General features: G+C 37.2%; 1 protein-coding gene across 3 annotated transcripts in view; it reads right to left on the reverse strand.

Moving 5' to 3' along the window:
- The window catches only part of igf2bp2a (insulin-like growth factor 2 mRNA binding protein 2a), a 101,394-nt gene that overhangs the window by 28,456 nt on the left and 57,042 nt on the right, over positions 1-15,896 (reverse strand). For all 3 annotated transcript variants that reach the window (XM_088607310.1, XM_088607309.1, XM_088607308.1), the window contains exons 3-4: positions 4,592-4,640; positions 1,227-1,278 (exon numbers count right to left, since the gene is read on the reverse strand). In XM_088607310.1, the coding sequence (XP_088463436.1) occupies positions 1,227-1,278; positions 4,592-4,640 (101 nt within the window). The remainder of the gene's footprint in view (positions 1-1,226; positions 1,279-4,591; positions 4,641-15,896) is intronic.

Raw genomic sequence — 15,896 nt, forward strand, 5'->3', positions numbered from 1 at the left:
TTATTCAATCTTTTCCTGTTGGTTGACTCATGAACTCTCATATTTGCCATAGAGACATAGGCCTGCAGATCCCTGGATGTAACCTTGGAGATCTTTGAGTTCTAGGAGCATCATATTTTCAGTCAGATTTTGGAAAGAATTTAGTAGGATGGCTGCTCCTGGTTAGAATGGCAATGGTCTTGAATTTCCTCCATTCCTACATTATCTTTCTAACTGTGGAATGATGGAACTTCATATTGTTTACAAATGCTTTGTTACCCTTCACAGACTGATAAGCAGCAACAATTCTGTCTCTAAGACTGTCACAGTCTTATCACTGACTGTCTTTTGATTTAGGCATGAATTGTTATCACAGTGCTTAAGACAAAAGTGACAAAGTTTCTAATTTTATATACAGGTGGAATCACTTCCTGATGATCAGCTAATCATTTGCTAATCATGTGCTCATGTTTTAGTGCACCCGTCCTTAACTGAGATGATAGATCTAATGGTGCACAAACTTTTGCAGCTAAACAGTTGTTGTGGTGCATTTTAAGTCTTCATATTCCCTCCTTTGACATCATTGCAGTCTGGCCTACTTTGATATTATTTATATGAAACATTCTACTGTAAGGATACATAGTGTCAGTGGTGAGATAGTAGAGGCTTGCAGTGCTGCTGGTGGTGCACTCAAAGACCTGTTCCACTGATGTTCCATTACACCTGTTAGAAAGTATTTTAATGGTCCTTAGATCAAAACCTGGAGGGCTATATAATTGAGGGAGATATGGGATAGCTGCAGGAATTTAATGCGGAGTGAGAAAAACATTAATACGTCATCATCTATTTTTTTATTTTATCTTGTCTGAAGAAAACTGTCCATCCCCATGGTACAAACCAGTTCACTGCTATCTACTACTCTGAATGAATATTTAAAAAATAACTGCAATGAACATGATTTGTCTCTGTTGTTCTCAGGCCAGTGCCAAGAAATGCAGCAGTAAGTCACATTGAATAAAGTGAACTAGTCAATGCTAGAGGTGCACAAGGGGCAAGACACATGAGGTAATATATGTATATTACAAAATACATACAAATGCAATTAAAAATATTGTCAGACACTCATATAACCTGATACCAAGTAGGAAAACAACAGGATGCAAAGTGCCCGTTTCAGCGATGTTTGGCAGAAATACTCTAAAAGTATTATTACATTCAGCCTGAAGTTTGTAATATGAATATGTTACCTTGTTCCACGTTTTCTACAGTGCCATACTGTGCTAAAAGACTATCCAAAACCTATGAAGAAATAACAAAATACAATCAGATCACACATATCACTCATTAATACTATCATACACATTGATGCTATGAGTTATTATCATGTTATTTTTTTCAACTTTTTTATTTTCCAAAATTCATTAATCACAAGAACAACATATACAACTAGAGAGAGAACTGAGAAACTCTACACATTTAAAGAAAACATAAAAAGAAAATAATATGAAAGAAACATGTCACGATTGCATCATTTATACAAACCTAAATAATTTAGTTAAGCAAAATTAATTTAATGAGGCCAGCTGCCAGCGGCCTTTACCGTGGTCCCCATGTATGATTGGCTTGCACTTGCCCTGCGATGGACTAGCGCCCCATCCAGGGTGTACCCTGCCTTTTGCTTGTTGCTCGCTGGGTAGGCTCCAGCTTCCCACGACACCGTATGGTATAAAGCAGTTTGGCAAATGACATGATAATGACTTTTATGAGCCATACAAATAGCTGAGTGGCCTCTTTATGCAATAATAGGAGTTCACATGTTTTCAGAATAAATACACCTGTCTCTGCAAGGTCCCTCAGACAGTTAATTTCAACCAAAGATTCAACCCTGAAGACCAAGAAAATTTAAAAAAATCGCAGAGGTAAAATATAAAAGCACAGCTCAGGAGAAGGGTATAAAAGATTTTTAAAAACCCTCAGTATCTCTTTTAGAATGGTAAGTTCTATCATTAGCAAGTGTAAAGCACCTAGATACGTCCTAGATCAGGCTGTCCTTTCAAACTGAACACTTGGTCAAATAAGGAAAATGATTAGGGTTGCCACTGTGAGGCCAATGGCGACTTTGAACATTCTACAGGGTTTAGTGGCTGAGATGGGAGAAAATATCCACAGGTCAGCCATATCCAGTTCACTCCATGAAGAGGGCTTACATGGAACTAAAAAACATCTGAAATCCTGCATAGGGTTTACAACAAACCATTACATCTAACAAAAAACCAATATTGTCCATTCCTCAGTCAACACCATCCCTACTCTCACACACAGTAGTAGAGGTGTTATAGTATACTTCTGCTCCTCATCAGCAGGGATTGGGAAGATTGTTAACACAGATGAAAACATAGATGGACCAAAATACAGGCAAATATTAGAGGAAAACCTGCTTCCAACTGAAAAAGAAAGACAAAAATTAACTTTTCAGTAGGACTCTAAACACAAGAGCTACATTTGACTAATGTAAGAAAAAGAAAGTGAATGTCCTGATGTGAATGTTAAAAGTCCTGACCTGAATCCTATTGAAATATGTGGCAAGACTTGAAAACAGCTCTCGATAAGTGATCCTCAAGCAAGCTGAGAAAGATTTAATAAATCTGCCAAGATAAATGGGCAAACATTGCACCAAGCCAATGTGCAAAGTTGCTAAAATGACTTGCAGCTATAGTTGCTGCCAAAGGTACCTCCACTACTTATTGATTTCAGGGGTCTAAATACTTAAGGAATCAACATATTTCATTATTTTCTTTTTTTTTGCTAACATTTACTGTAACTGACCCTTAGAAGTCTTTAATCTAAACCTTAAAATTTTGATTACAATATTAAGTTTAAAGTATATATGCATTATTTTATAATTTAATAAAATGGGACACCAAAGGAAAGGTCTGAATAAATTTACAAGGCACTGTATAATATACAAATTTTTGGAGCATTATTGGTCCTTCTTCTAGTAGTTTTAAACTATCACTGTGCGCTACTTATTTTAGCTGCTAATGATTCCTGCCTGCCTGAATCCTTAAAATAAACCTGCCTCACACCCCTGAAATCCAGGTTAACCACTGTGTTGTAGACACAATGTAACCCATACATTATACCAGCCAAACATGCTGCACGTTACAGCACAGGGGCACAAAAATAAGAAATAAATCAAATCAAAAGAAAAAGTGGGTCAGCTTTTACAGCAGATGCCTCAGAGGGATTCTGATTTGCAGGCAGCAACTCGGCAGCATGCCTCTTTCTAGGAATTCCTAAAAAACAAACAGCTTTGAATAAAATATAGAGCTAAAACACACCTACTCTACCAGGTTTGGTGGTGCAAGCTGACTATAACAGTAAAGACTGAAACAGGTGTGTTTGAAGAACAACCAGCACTGGTAAATGGAATATTAAGAAAAGCTTGGTTTACAGTTTTGAACCACAAGCAGCAGGGTTTCAAAAACTGAAGCTTTACACCTCCTTACATGTTGCTACTTTAGTCTGTCACAACCTGGAAAGAGTAAGATGTAGTTTATAAAGTCCAATGCACTAACTGGAAGAAAACTGCTTCCATTCAGTACAAAAGGAGTCTTCTCTCAGTCTGACATCATTCAAAGCTGCTGAAGAGGCATCTCTGTCTAAATATTTGTATGATAGACGGTACTGTAGAAGCGATTTGTAAGGACTGGGCTGTTGCAACTCTTTGCTTTTAATAAGGAATGAGCTAGGGAGCTGCAGCAAGGGTGACGATGTGGGTGGTGGAAGGGATGTAAAAACAAATCAATGCAAGCCAGTAGTATTTATGTTGGTAGGTGGAAATGGGCAAAGTTTTGACCTCCTCTAATCTTTTCTTTAAAACTCTAAAAGTGGTATCCCATAGAGATCACCCTCAAGAATGCTCTCATTTTGCACTGTATAGATGCTGACAGATATATAAACTGTATAGAGCATATAAATCAATGAAAAACTTCACTTATGAAAAATAAACAGTTGTAGCAAATGTACTGATATTAAACAAAGTATATTTTTTTACACTTACTCGCTCTTAAAAAAATACACATAAAGGGTCTAAATGATAAAAGTGACAGATCAAATACTGCTAGAAAAAACTATTAAAAAGCTGCACTATAGTTACTTTCCTAAGGTTTTAAGAGCAATCATTTGCATGAAGTGTTGCACATTCAAAAGAGCTAATATGATTTTTTTAAAGCTTTTCAGGCCCAAAAACTAAAACATGACACTAATAAGAAGGTGCATAAATGGTAACAAGAATTCAGCCAGATTGGATAAAGGAATGGCAACTTTGGCATTGAAACTGCTTAAGAAACCATACAGTGTCTCGCAGAGGAGTCTGCTCAACATATGTTTTCCTTTTAAAAAATGAACAATAATATTTGGCAAGAAAATGTTAGACAAACAGATATTGACAACAGCAATCTCAAATTTAATATTTTCAAGCAATAGCTCTATGAAGAAAAAAACAATTTTGAAATTGCACTGACCAAGGTTGTGCTTATTTTTCTATATCTATGTAAGATAAAGGGAGTAAAAACAAATTCATATAAAGAAACAAAACTGAAGAACTGACCTCCCACTGAAGGTGAGGGGGAATGTTCCGGATTTGAATCTTCCGACTCCTGAAAAGACAAAAGATAAACAGTTCAATAAAGCAAAATTGCAGCTCATATGTTTATAGCTCATATGTTTACAGTCACGAAAACACCAAGGTCTACAGTCTCAAAACATTAAAACCTTCCTGGATATAGATTTCATTTATAATTTACTTTTCATAAAAGATTAAGAAAGGTGTCCTGCTTCTTTAAAATGACAGTTACATTAATGAAAAGAGTAAAATTAAACCTTAATGAAACACAAAGCCTGTAATAACAAAAAAATATCTGTATTTCCTGAAGCTTCACATTCACCAAATTCAAAATCAAGCTATAAATTGAAAGCATCAGTGAAAGGCAAGCACTCCAACGTTATTTATATTTTTGAAATTTAAATTTGGGGTGTGCTCAGGCATAGTATTTCAAAACAGTCTAATTCACAAAAATGCTGATAGCAGTTACAGCCAAAAATATAAGTAGTGGTTTTCAAGAATAAACCTGGAAATGAAGACATAGCTGTGATAGAAGTTTTGAAAACTTATTGCAGAGCACTGCTTCACAGTATATCTGTGGTGCAATTACAGTCCGCTGTGTCCTAGACTGCCTTGCCATTTTTCTGTCAAAGTTCCCACTAGGTGGACACATTGAAAACTTAACTGCCAAGCTGAAGCAGAGATCGCACACAGAATTTCAGGGGGATCGCAACTGGACTACTTCTACAATCAAAACTCGCCAGTGCTTTGAAGGATCCTCAGCACTAGCAGGGGTACTGCTGCAGTGGGTGAGCAGACACCGTTTGAAAACACAAAACCAAATTTGGGTGAGAAGTTTAACAAGATAATGTTTAGCAGAAAAATAATCTATGTAATGAGGCAGGACTTAGTGTCTTAGCTTAATCTGTTGTTCGTTATGTTCTACAAACTCTGAATAGAAATTAGAATTTAATCAAAGAATTTGCACCAAGGGACTGCTTACATATCATACACAAAGAAAAAACATCTATCTATCTGGAGGACTTTCACTAATTAGGCTTTCTGACCGGATCCGCTCATGTGTTGTGTCTTCGGTAAAAGGATATAGAAGGTAGTGTACAAAATACTCTGATATTTTAGACTGCTTCTTTTCTAATTAAATGTTAATGTTTTTAATTTTAATTACATTGTATGATTCACTTACACTGTTAAGCTATTCATAATCCTTGTGAAGCCCTTTAGGAAAGCTACAGTTCTGTCAAAAGTGTCTAAGAAGTGCAGATTAAAATGTGTTCTGTGTTTGCTCAAAAAGAATGAGCGTTAGCCGCAGCTTAGTCAGCAGCAACACTGCTCAAATCCAATAGGAAATTTACAATGCTCTAAAACCAAATCGACGGAAACCAAGTAACTGCTTGTGATGCCATTATTAGTGTGAAAGCTGGGTTCCATAGAGGGCTGTATAAAATGGATCAATACAGACCATAGATAGGTTCTCCATTTGAAATGCTGTTCATTTAATAATTCCTATTTTGGAAGGTTCTAACGGGGACAACAGAGTGTATTGAACAAAATGCAATGGATTAGAAATTCACATACAACTATAGCTGTACTTCTAAATTCTGCAGAGACGATTGTCAAGACCGGTCTCAGAAGTAGTTTTATGCCTTGAGTTTAACACCTTTAATAAACTTTTTTCAGCACCGCAGCTTTCTTGTTGTTCTTCAATACCACTAGGATGTGAAAGACAGCAAATAGGAATTTCCTGCCAGCTATGACTAAATTGCTGAATAGCAGCACAATGTGAATGAGCTTTTATAATTGCACTTTAAATTAAAAAACAGAAAGTCATAGAGAAGGCGTAGTCTTGGAGAACTGGGATTGTTACATTCCACCCATTCTCTGGCGAATTGCTGGCTCACAGGGGAAAAGGAGTGTGGAAAAAGGAAGCTTACTGCTCTTTCCTATCCTTTTTATGCCTATTAACCTTTTCCTGAAACAAGGGGAATTCCTGTGTATACTGACTTCATCTGTGTCTTGCAGATCCCAATCAAAACACGCAAAAAAATCTTCCATCTAAACGTGGATACAATTTGCTACATTTGCGTGTTGCCATATTATGTATTCTGTTTTGCACCAAAGCACCAAAAGTCTAAAAATAAATACATTCACAAATGGCTTCTCATTCAAAGCAGTTAAAGGTCTTCATTATTATATTTTCAAAACCTCTTTGCTGCTCTGAAACACACCTTGCTTTTTAGCTACAGCTACATCAGGACTTAAAAGTCATTTAATATTTTCCAGGTAATTCTACTGGCACAACAAACTAAATGAAATTCAATGCAAAATGCTAAATGAAGCTGCAAAAATGCACTTCAAACAATTTCATCTGGATATTTTATACATGTTGTAGGTGAACTGGTAGCACAGTTTTATTATATATTGTAATGGTTGCTAACAAAACTACAGACATGATGACGTAGCCGGAAAAGCAGATCATGATGACTGCAGCATTCATATTCAGCAAGACAGATAAATAAAGGCACTAGGCATATCCATGTCTGGATGGAAAACTAGAGAGTTTACACACCCCTGGCTCCTGTCACAAAAGGTCTTGTGAAGTAAGGCCTGCAAGAACTCCAGTTTGTCTTGAAATGCACTGGTACATTCAGGCAAGTGAAGGGCAAAAAAATACACAAGGTAAGCCGCAGCCGGTTGATACCTAAATTATCCTCGGCAACATAATTCTACCACAGAAACTGGACGGAGGAGGGACTGTTTAGAGAGGAATTCTATCCCTGCTGAACACCTACAGCGCTGCTCGTGAGTAAGTGTAGGGCTGGAGCCGAACACAGTGTGCCAATGGTATAACAAGTGGACTTCCCCTTCATCCCACTGCTGTTGCTTACAGCTCTGTGGCTGGGACTCAAGCCCACGGAAAATGTGACTGCACTGACTCGCTGCTTCTAGTGAGCTCTTCATTTTCTTCATGCCTGTGGTGACTGCTTGGATTGCCTGTCACTGGCCCCTATCCTGGGCCTGACAGCCTGCCAGGGTGACTCTCGCATTATTGGTGATTTATGCGTCTGTTCCTCAAATTCAATTTGAGAAGCCTTCTTTCTTCTTTGTATCTTTATATATATATATCATTCAGTTTCATCGACCGTGGTGGGCGACCAAAAGCCCTCTATGTTTTTTCACTGTGCTTCACATTTATTTGCAAGTAAGGGCGATACCAAGAAAAAGAATTTGGTTTAAAATGCTGATTGAATTAAATGGTTACCTAATGTTTGTTGAATGTAACCGAACTGTCTGCTGCGGGTTTACAAATTACTGCCAAATAAAAAAAATAACGATTTCTGCCTTTGAATATCAGAGGGTGGCCGTATTCATATGAAAAGCTAATATTTACTGCACACAACTGCAGTGCTTAAGGTATTGAACTATTTGAGGATACACACTTGCATACTAATGTGCAAATGCACATATATTTGCCAAAAATCATTTTAACCCTCCACACTCCTGTTTAAAGTGTGTTTAGATTCAGCTATTTTATGTTTACTAGAAAGCGTCTTATACTACTCATGAAAGATTTTCAATTTCAGGTGAAGCTTCTTCTAAAATTCCAGTGTATAAATACACTAGTCACGTGAATTTAGCAAGAGGTGTTATATATTTGTTATTTATTCCTAAACTGTGCAGCTTCTGTCATGCTTATGTTTACTTGGTTATGTGAGAAGCTGAAATGTTTCACCCAAACCACCACAAATCTACTCAACTAAACAAATCACAAATTATTCATTTTCTTGTGTGTATGTGTTAATACAATTAAACACCCAACAAAAGACTAGTTTTTCAATTATCTGTAGAGTTCCCTTCAGAATTCTGCAGTCTCAGGGATCATGAGACAACCATGATCAGTAAGGAAGAACAACCTGAGAATTATTAACTTCTCTTTTACAGTTGCAGCGAACAGTACAAATTTGGACCAACTTTACCAAGGTTTTGCAATATCCTGAAGCAGATGGCATAAGATCCAAGATTTATCGGTTCACTCATGCAGTAGCTACAGCCATTCATTCCCTTTAGTGCTGTTATTTTGAAACTTACATTTTTTAAGCCTATAATGGCAAAGAGCTTTTTTTGTAAAGACAAGAAAATTCATACACAGTTGTAAGGATAAAGTCTTCTTTAAAAAAAATCAGCAGTCAGTACTAAACAGATTTATTACGTGTGCACATGGGAAAGGAATATACTGTAGCAATTCAAAATTCTTCAGACAGCATTCAGGTTTTAATACAACGGACAGACGTTTTCGTAAGGAACAGACCATACTTTTACCATGCTTATTCATTATATCTCCTAAACAGTACAAGATCACAATAAAAACAGGAGACATTTCTTCTTATAATTGTATTTCTGATAAGTAAAAAAATAAACAATGGAACAACCTAAATAATTATTCTACATCAATGTCTCTCCATCAAAATTTTAGCAATCACAAAAAAAGTCTGATAAAGTGATATATATGCAGAAACTGTCTAGATCAATTATACATGTACAGTATTTTCAACAGAGTTAAAATGCTTTGTTATTAGAAGCAGGCTTCAGGTGCGCATTATGTCAGAACTCCTCCTTTGATGGTTTTTACTGGACAGTCAGGATGTCGCAGGTGCTGTACTTCTTGCATGTCCATCATGTGCTAACATGCTGCCCTCCAGCACTGCGCATTCTCAATAGACATCTCCATGTGCTGACTTGGAGTATCACACTTAGGCTTACAACTATGGCCTAGAAACAGGGCCTAATTTGACTTAAATGAGAACATATGTGACCAGGTTTTGATGTTCTGCTGGAGCCAGTTGAGAGGGATGCCATTAGGACATGTTATTAATTGTTTACAGAAATTAATTTGCCGGGTGTATAGCCAGCATATTTGAGTCATGTCTGCTATCCCCACAAGGGATGCACCAGGAGATCTGCCAGGCCGCTACTCTAACAGCTGGGACTGTTTCCCTCCAGGCAGCCAGCTCTTGCCCTGGGCCTGGCCTTGGGCTGCACAAGTCCCCTGCCCAGAAGCTTCCAGAAGCTGGCAGGCCAGTACTACAGTAGCCACAGTGACAAAATCTCTGGAGAGGGTTGCTAGCACTTCAACAGAATTCACTCACTCCAAGCCCCCTACCATTTAGACTCTACACCTTCACTTTAACTACATAATATCCAATCACGACTGTTATGTATTTTTATCCATTTTCTTTTGTTTACATTTACTAATGGGCAGCATGGTGGCACAGAGGCCCTGGGTCCAATTCTGGTCATGGGATGCTAGCTGCATGGAGTTTGCATGGTTTTGATGTGTTCACGTGGGTTTTTGACGGGTACTCCAGTTTCCTCCCACAGTCCAAAGACATACTGGCAAAAACTGGGAAAAACTGGCCCCATGTCAGTGTGCCCTGCGATTGAAGTATCCCATCCCAAGTATCCCATGTCCTGGGTGCATCCTGTCTTTTGCCACTTGTTTGCCATGATATGCCCCATTTTCACTGCGACCCTGTATTGGATAAAGCGTTTAGAAAATGGATGGATGGACCTTTACTAAAGGCAGGGAATAACTGTAAATCCACAGATTATTTGTCTGGGCTTCAACATATGATTTCTCAAAACATTTCAGCACAGAACCTGTTTTTTTTCATAATGGAAGCACCTGAAGACTGGATAGTAGAGTGGATGAAGCTAACAAAAAAGGCAGAAAATAGCAAAAAAAAGGACAATAAAGCAAGACGAGAACAAAAAGGACAAAGAGAAAAGGGCAGGGGAAGACAGAATTTCCTTTTTAAATAAAATCCCAAACCTGCTAAAATCATACATTTAAAAATACATATTATTTTTATTTATACAGTGTTATTCCCCACCCCTCTCTGCCACCACCTCAAAAATTAGGAACAGCTGAAGAAAATAAGACTCCTCTCCTCTTTAAAAATAACATTGTACAGTTGCATAATGCCAGAGAGAAAACAGATGAATGTTGTTGCATAATATACTCCCTACACTGTGAAAAAAGGACTGCTTTGTAGAGCCATTAAGACTCAGAAACAGCAGGTGAACAGCAAAATAAAAAAGGGTGAGAGATTTCCACTCACATTTTCCCGTTAGATGGGGTTGTGAATATTTATAAAACTATAATCCAAAAAATGAAGACACCCTGCTGACCGATACCAGCCACAACTGATTTAGAATAAGTTTACAGAAAACACTAGTATTGCGGCAATCCTTGCTTTTTACATGTTAGTACATTATCACTCGCCAACTTGTTCTGATTTATATCAACGTTTTGCATTTTTGCATGAAAAGAATTCTAAAGAATGCCAACCTATTTTTTGTATGGTCACTAATTGGTTACATTGAATCACTACAAAAAATCAATGAAAAAACACTTCACGGAAGAATTAAAGCACTCTGCTTAAATAACACCTGGCAGGCTTAACAGAAACATGATTAGTAATCTTTTAGTAGTCTTTTAGGTTAGGTTAAAAGGCATTTAGACTTTCTCCATGTGTAGGCCTATCCGCAAACACTATCAGAGTTGCTCAAATTTTGAACACCCCACCCCCCACCCACATATGTGCAGTCCATCTATGCAGCCCATACTTGAATCTGAATATCAGGCAGAAAGGTACCAGAGCCACTCTTCACAGGAGACAGTAATGAGGTACCATGCCTCATGGCAAGCAGGGGTCAATGAAGGATAATGTAACCAATCAAACTGTCCTGCATGTCCTTCAGAGGAGGGAGGAAACTGGAGCACTTTGAAGAACACCTACATGGTTATAGGGAGACCATGTAAATTCCACATAGACAGGTTCTCAAGGTGCTGAGGGCAGCAGGGCTATGCACCTTGGCAATGTGATTGCTCACGTCCCCTTACTGTTGGAGACCCAGATTCTAAGTAGTTCAGAAAAACTAGTCAATCATTTAAAAATGACAGTTATGTCAGATAAACAAACTACTCACAGGCTTGTCTCTGATTAACAATTCACCCTACTTTTCAGTTCAGGCATCTGAAAAGCATCATCATTTTCCGCTTCATAATGATACACTTAAACTAATAATCATGCCAGATCAATGAAGCAAAGATGTAATGATTCCCAAGAACAGGTCTGTTTAGAACAAGTATATTATTTTTTATGTTTGGCATCGTTTTGAAATGTTTATTATCGCATTATTCCATTTCATTCCAAAAGCATTTTTGTCCAGTGTCCTATCTGCACTTCATATTCAACCTGCAGTGCAGTCTTCTTCTTCACACCTGCAAATACTTGCAGAGCAATCTCAAATCCATGATTGCTCGGGAACAATATGGTGGGCTGTGAAGCCCCTATTATTTGGGTTCCCTGATGGAACACATGCACTGGAAAACACAAACCCCACTGTCTTAGCTGATTGATTGTCTTAGCCACTGATTGGAATATATGTATTTTGTATATCTTTAATTAGAGCTTTGCTGCAAAGTAGCACTTTGGTGGCACCAGAATGCCAGATTAAGAGGTACTTAAATCTGGAAAATTACAGGAGTGAAACCAAGACAAACATTTCCTTGACCTACAAGGGATGCAGGAATTCTCCCCAACAGACAGGCTGCTACTCAAGCCCATTAAAATCCACAGCACGCGCCCACAGTCCCTAAATGGGGTGTGCTTAAGAGAGGGGCTGAACTGGCTAACGCCCATTGCTGTAGGATCTTAGAACCATGATCAGAACCCCAGTGACCACAAACACCATCTAAGGGGAACAGCTCATAAATACCTAAAGATACAGGGAAACAAACTTCACAGAAGCTGCCCTTAGAAAACTGGAGATCCAGTTGAAATGTTTATGCTTGTTTACTGCATAACCAAGCAAATTTGTGGCTAAATCATCCCTGCATATTCACACAGTCTGTGTTACACAGCAGATGATGCCTTTTGGATTAAGAAAATGAGCATTCTTTTAGTACAGAAGTATACATTTCAGCCCAACAGGATATACAAGTTACAGGAGTATACATATAATACATATTTATATATATTAATACTTGTTAAAAAAGAGTGTGTAACATAAGTTAGTTAAATTCTGTCAATAAAATTGTAAAGTTTAAACTTCTTTCAGTCTTGTTTAAAAACTGCAGTCTTCACAACAAAAGTGAGTCAGATGTGTTTACCGAAGTGAGGAAGCACAACACAAAGAATTTGGGCGGAAAAGTTATTACATTAAATAACAGAGAGCCTGAATGAAGGCTTACATAACTATGGGAAAATATGATTTTTTTTATCTGTCACTAGGTTAAAGTAATTAAGATTTTTCTTCTGAGCATTTCTAGTGATTAGAGAGATGTAAGTTGATTTCTAAGGTATCAATGTTTTTTGCCAAGTGAGGTTTTTAAGCTTTCCATTTAAACTAGGTTACATGTTACAGCTGTAATTTTTATTTCAGTTTCAATTTCGAATTTCAAATTTTTTCTAGGGGATTGACTTTCCTTTTTCCTTTAAATCTTTATTTGAGCTCAGTGTTTTTGAAAAGAAGATAATTATTTTCTCTCTTCAAAACGCAAGACATAAACATATGTAAATTGTTCAAATAGAATAGTCATGCAAAAATGATTAATAAGGCACGCATCAAATCTCACACTGGGAAATAACAACTACGTAATAAATCCAGAATTAGCACGTATGAACAGTAAATGGTATTCTTAGATTTATAACAAAATCCTGTGAACTTTCAAAATCTATAATGTCTACCCTCCATACCATACTACTGCATATCAGTTTGTATTAAGGGTAGGTATATTAAGTTACTGCACTTTAAAAATGAATGTCTCTTAAATAATAATGAAACTGTTTTAAAGGAAGTATGAGTCATGGCTCAAAGTAACCTCTCTATCACAAGGGCTAGGTTGCCGTGCTGATTGCAATGCTGACCTGTAAACAAGTACGAAGCACTTTAAAAACACACACATACAGGAAACCCAAGTCGAGCTTTTCAAGCAGGCGGACATTTATGAATGATGACTCACTGGACAGATCGATGTGAAACAACAACAGCCTTGCTATGACTCAGGCACTGGTGAGGAGGCCACCTTTAACAATACTCGATACCCATGTCCGGATTCAGTTACTAAATAAAGTCGCTAAGATCCCGAGGTAACTTGAGGAAAGGCCAAGAATCTTGCAGGACTTAAGTCCTTGGCAGCCAGAAAAGAGACAATGTGTGAGTGAGGAAGGAATGCACAGACAGAAATTGGCCACTGCCAACTTTTAAAAGTTAATGGAGGGGTTTTCCGAATAACTGAAAGACAAATAATACACACCATGTGCAGCAACAGTTTAGATACTGTATATCAGGTTTGTGTGATACAGTGCTGATAAAAACCAAAGACAAAATTAAGGTATATACCTAATATCATTTTTGAAAAGATCTCTAAGCGTACTTTGTGTTATAGGAGCCCTTAACAAATGCTCACCTAAACTTTACAGGACTCCTAAATAGTCCTTTAAAGTAGTATAGTCTTACATGTCTTACATCATATAGTCTTACATGATTTGTTTCACAAAATGTTACATGACTCAAATCCTGAATACCTGCACTAATCTGTAAGGATTTTGGCATCAACACTTGGCTTTTGCATATTATGTGTTTTATAATGTTTCTTTATTAGCCCTATACAACTTCTTGCATTAGGAATTCATCTTTTTGCATACCCCAGCTTTTCTCCATGGAGACACAGACAGGGAGAGAAGCTTGGAGTCAGAGCGCAGGGTCTGCCCTTGTACAGAACCCCTGAAGCAGTTAGGGTTATGGGCCTTGCTCAGGGGCCCAACAGAGTAGGATTCCTCTGCCGGCCGCAGGATTTGAACCGGAAACCTTCCAGTGACAGACACAGATCCTTAGCCACAGAGCCACCGCTTATTTCTCCTCAGCAAACAATAAAAAGCATATATTAAAAAGAGAAACAATTAAGTAATTAGTATTAATATCATTTTAACTGAAGTTTGAAGTTATAATGACCCCATTCTCTCCCCACCTATACTGTCTTGAAAAAGAAAAGGTGAACCATTGTGATGTGTGATAATATGTTGTAGTTACAAAGGTTATGTCAGAAAGATCAAAAATAGGTTACTTATCAAGTAAGTTAGAGCAGATATCCAGCTTATAAATTTTGTACCTTTTATATGACCTTTAATTTATGCACTCAGAAAACACATCTTAAGAAAATGAAAGTGACAAGCCACTCTATGATCTAAAATATTCTGTTTGTTTGAATACAACGGATCTCAAAAAATTCTCAAGATATTCATTTATAAAAGAACTGAAGCCCAATAGAAAAGTAAGAGCTGTCTGTTATAAACTATCTGGATAGGGTTTAAACATTTTTATGTACAAACAATACAATTAAGTCATTCTCATATTATAGCATTAGACAAAACTCATAAAAGGACAAGGCACTGCAGCAATTAATACATAATTAAAACTCTCCTCACTATACAAAATATTGAAATGTGATATAGGTGTAAATTAAGCCAAGGGAGATAAATGTACATACAGTATGTATGAATCACAAGAGGCAAATGCAAAATGTATAGTTATCAACACTTAAAAAACGAATTGCAAAGAAAGATAAAAAGGGCAATACATTTTTTTGTTAAATGTAAAATTCAAAACAGTGTTTATCTATGCACCTATTTTTCATGAAAACGAGTCAAATATCCCATTAATGGGATAGTAGAGGGGTTTGCTTCTCTCTGTATCATCCGAAGCGGAGGGAAATTTAACTTGGGAGACTTCAAGACAGTCTTCTATAAAACAAATTAATTATGTTACTGTAACAGGAGGGAATAACCACATTTTCTGTCATCCTATGTGATTGCTAAAATTTGATTTTAAGGTCGTGCCTCACACATACGGTAGAAGACGCTTTAAACCAAACACAGTTTTGCACAATTAGGATACTGGCCACTTTTTTCCTTCTTTTGCAAGTTAGACTTTGACGTGTTGCCGCTGAAGGAGCGTCACCCTGGTGCTACAGCTTGACAGAAGGTGAATTCACTCGTGAATTCCAGGAACTCACTCTCTTGTGTACACACACTGGTACTTGGGAACCCCGCAGAAACAAAGAAACAAAAACATAAAACTGTCTCTCTAACTTGGTAGACATCTTTGGTTTGGTGTAAATAAAGAACTATGGATAATAAAACAAAATAAGTGGGCCCAGTTAGTTTTATATAATACTGTGACTGTCCATCAAGTCTACATTTATCTTATAAAAGATGTTTTACATTTA

Source organism: Lepisosteus platostomus, chromosome 14 (assembly GCF_059453375.1).
Source record: "Lepisosteus platostomus isolate fLepPlt1 chromosome 14, fLepPlt1.hap1, whole genome shotgun sequence".
Lineage (NCBI taxonomy): Eukaryota > Metazoa > Chordata > Actinopteri > Semionotiformes > Lepisosteidae > Lepisosteus > Lepisosteus platostomus.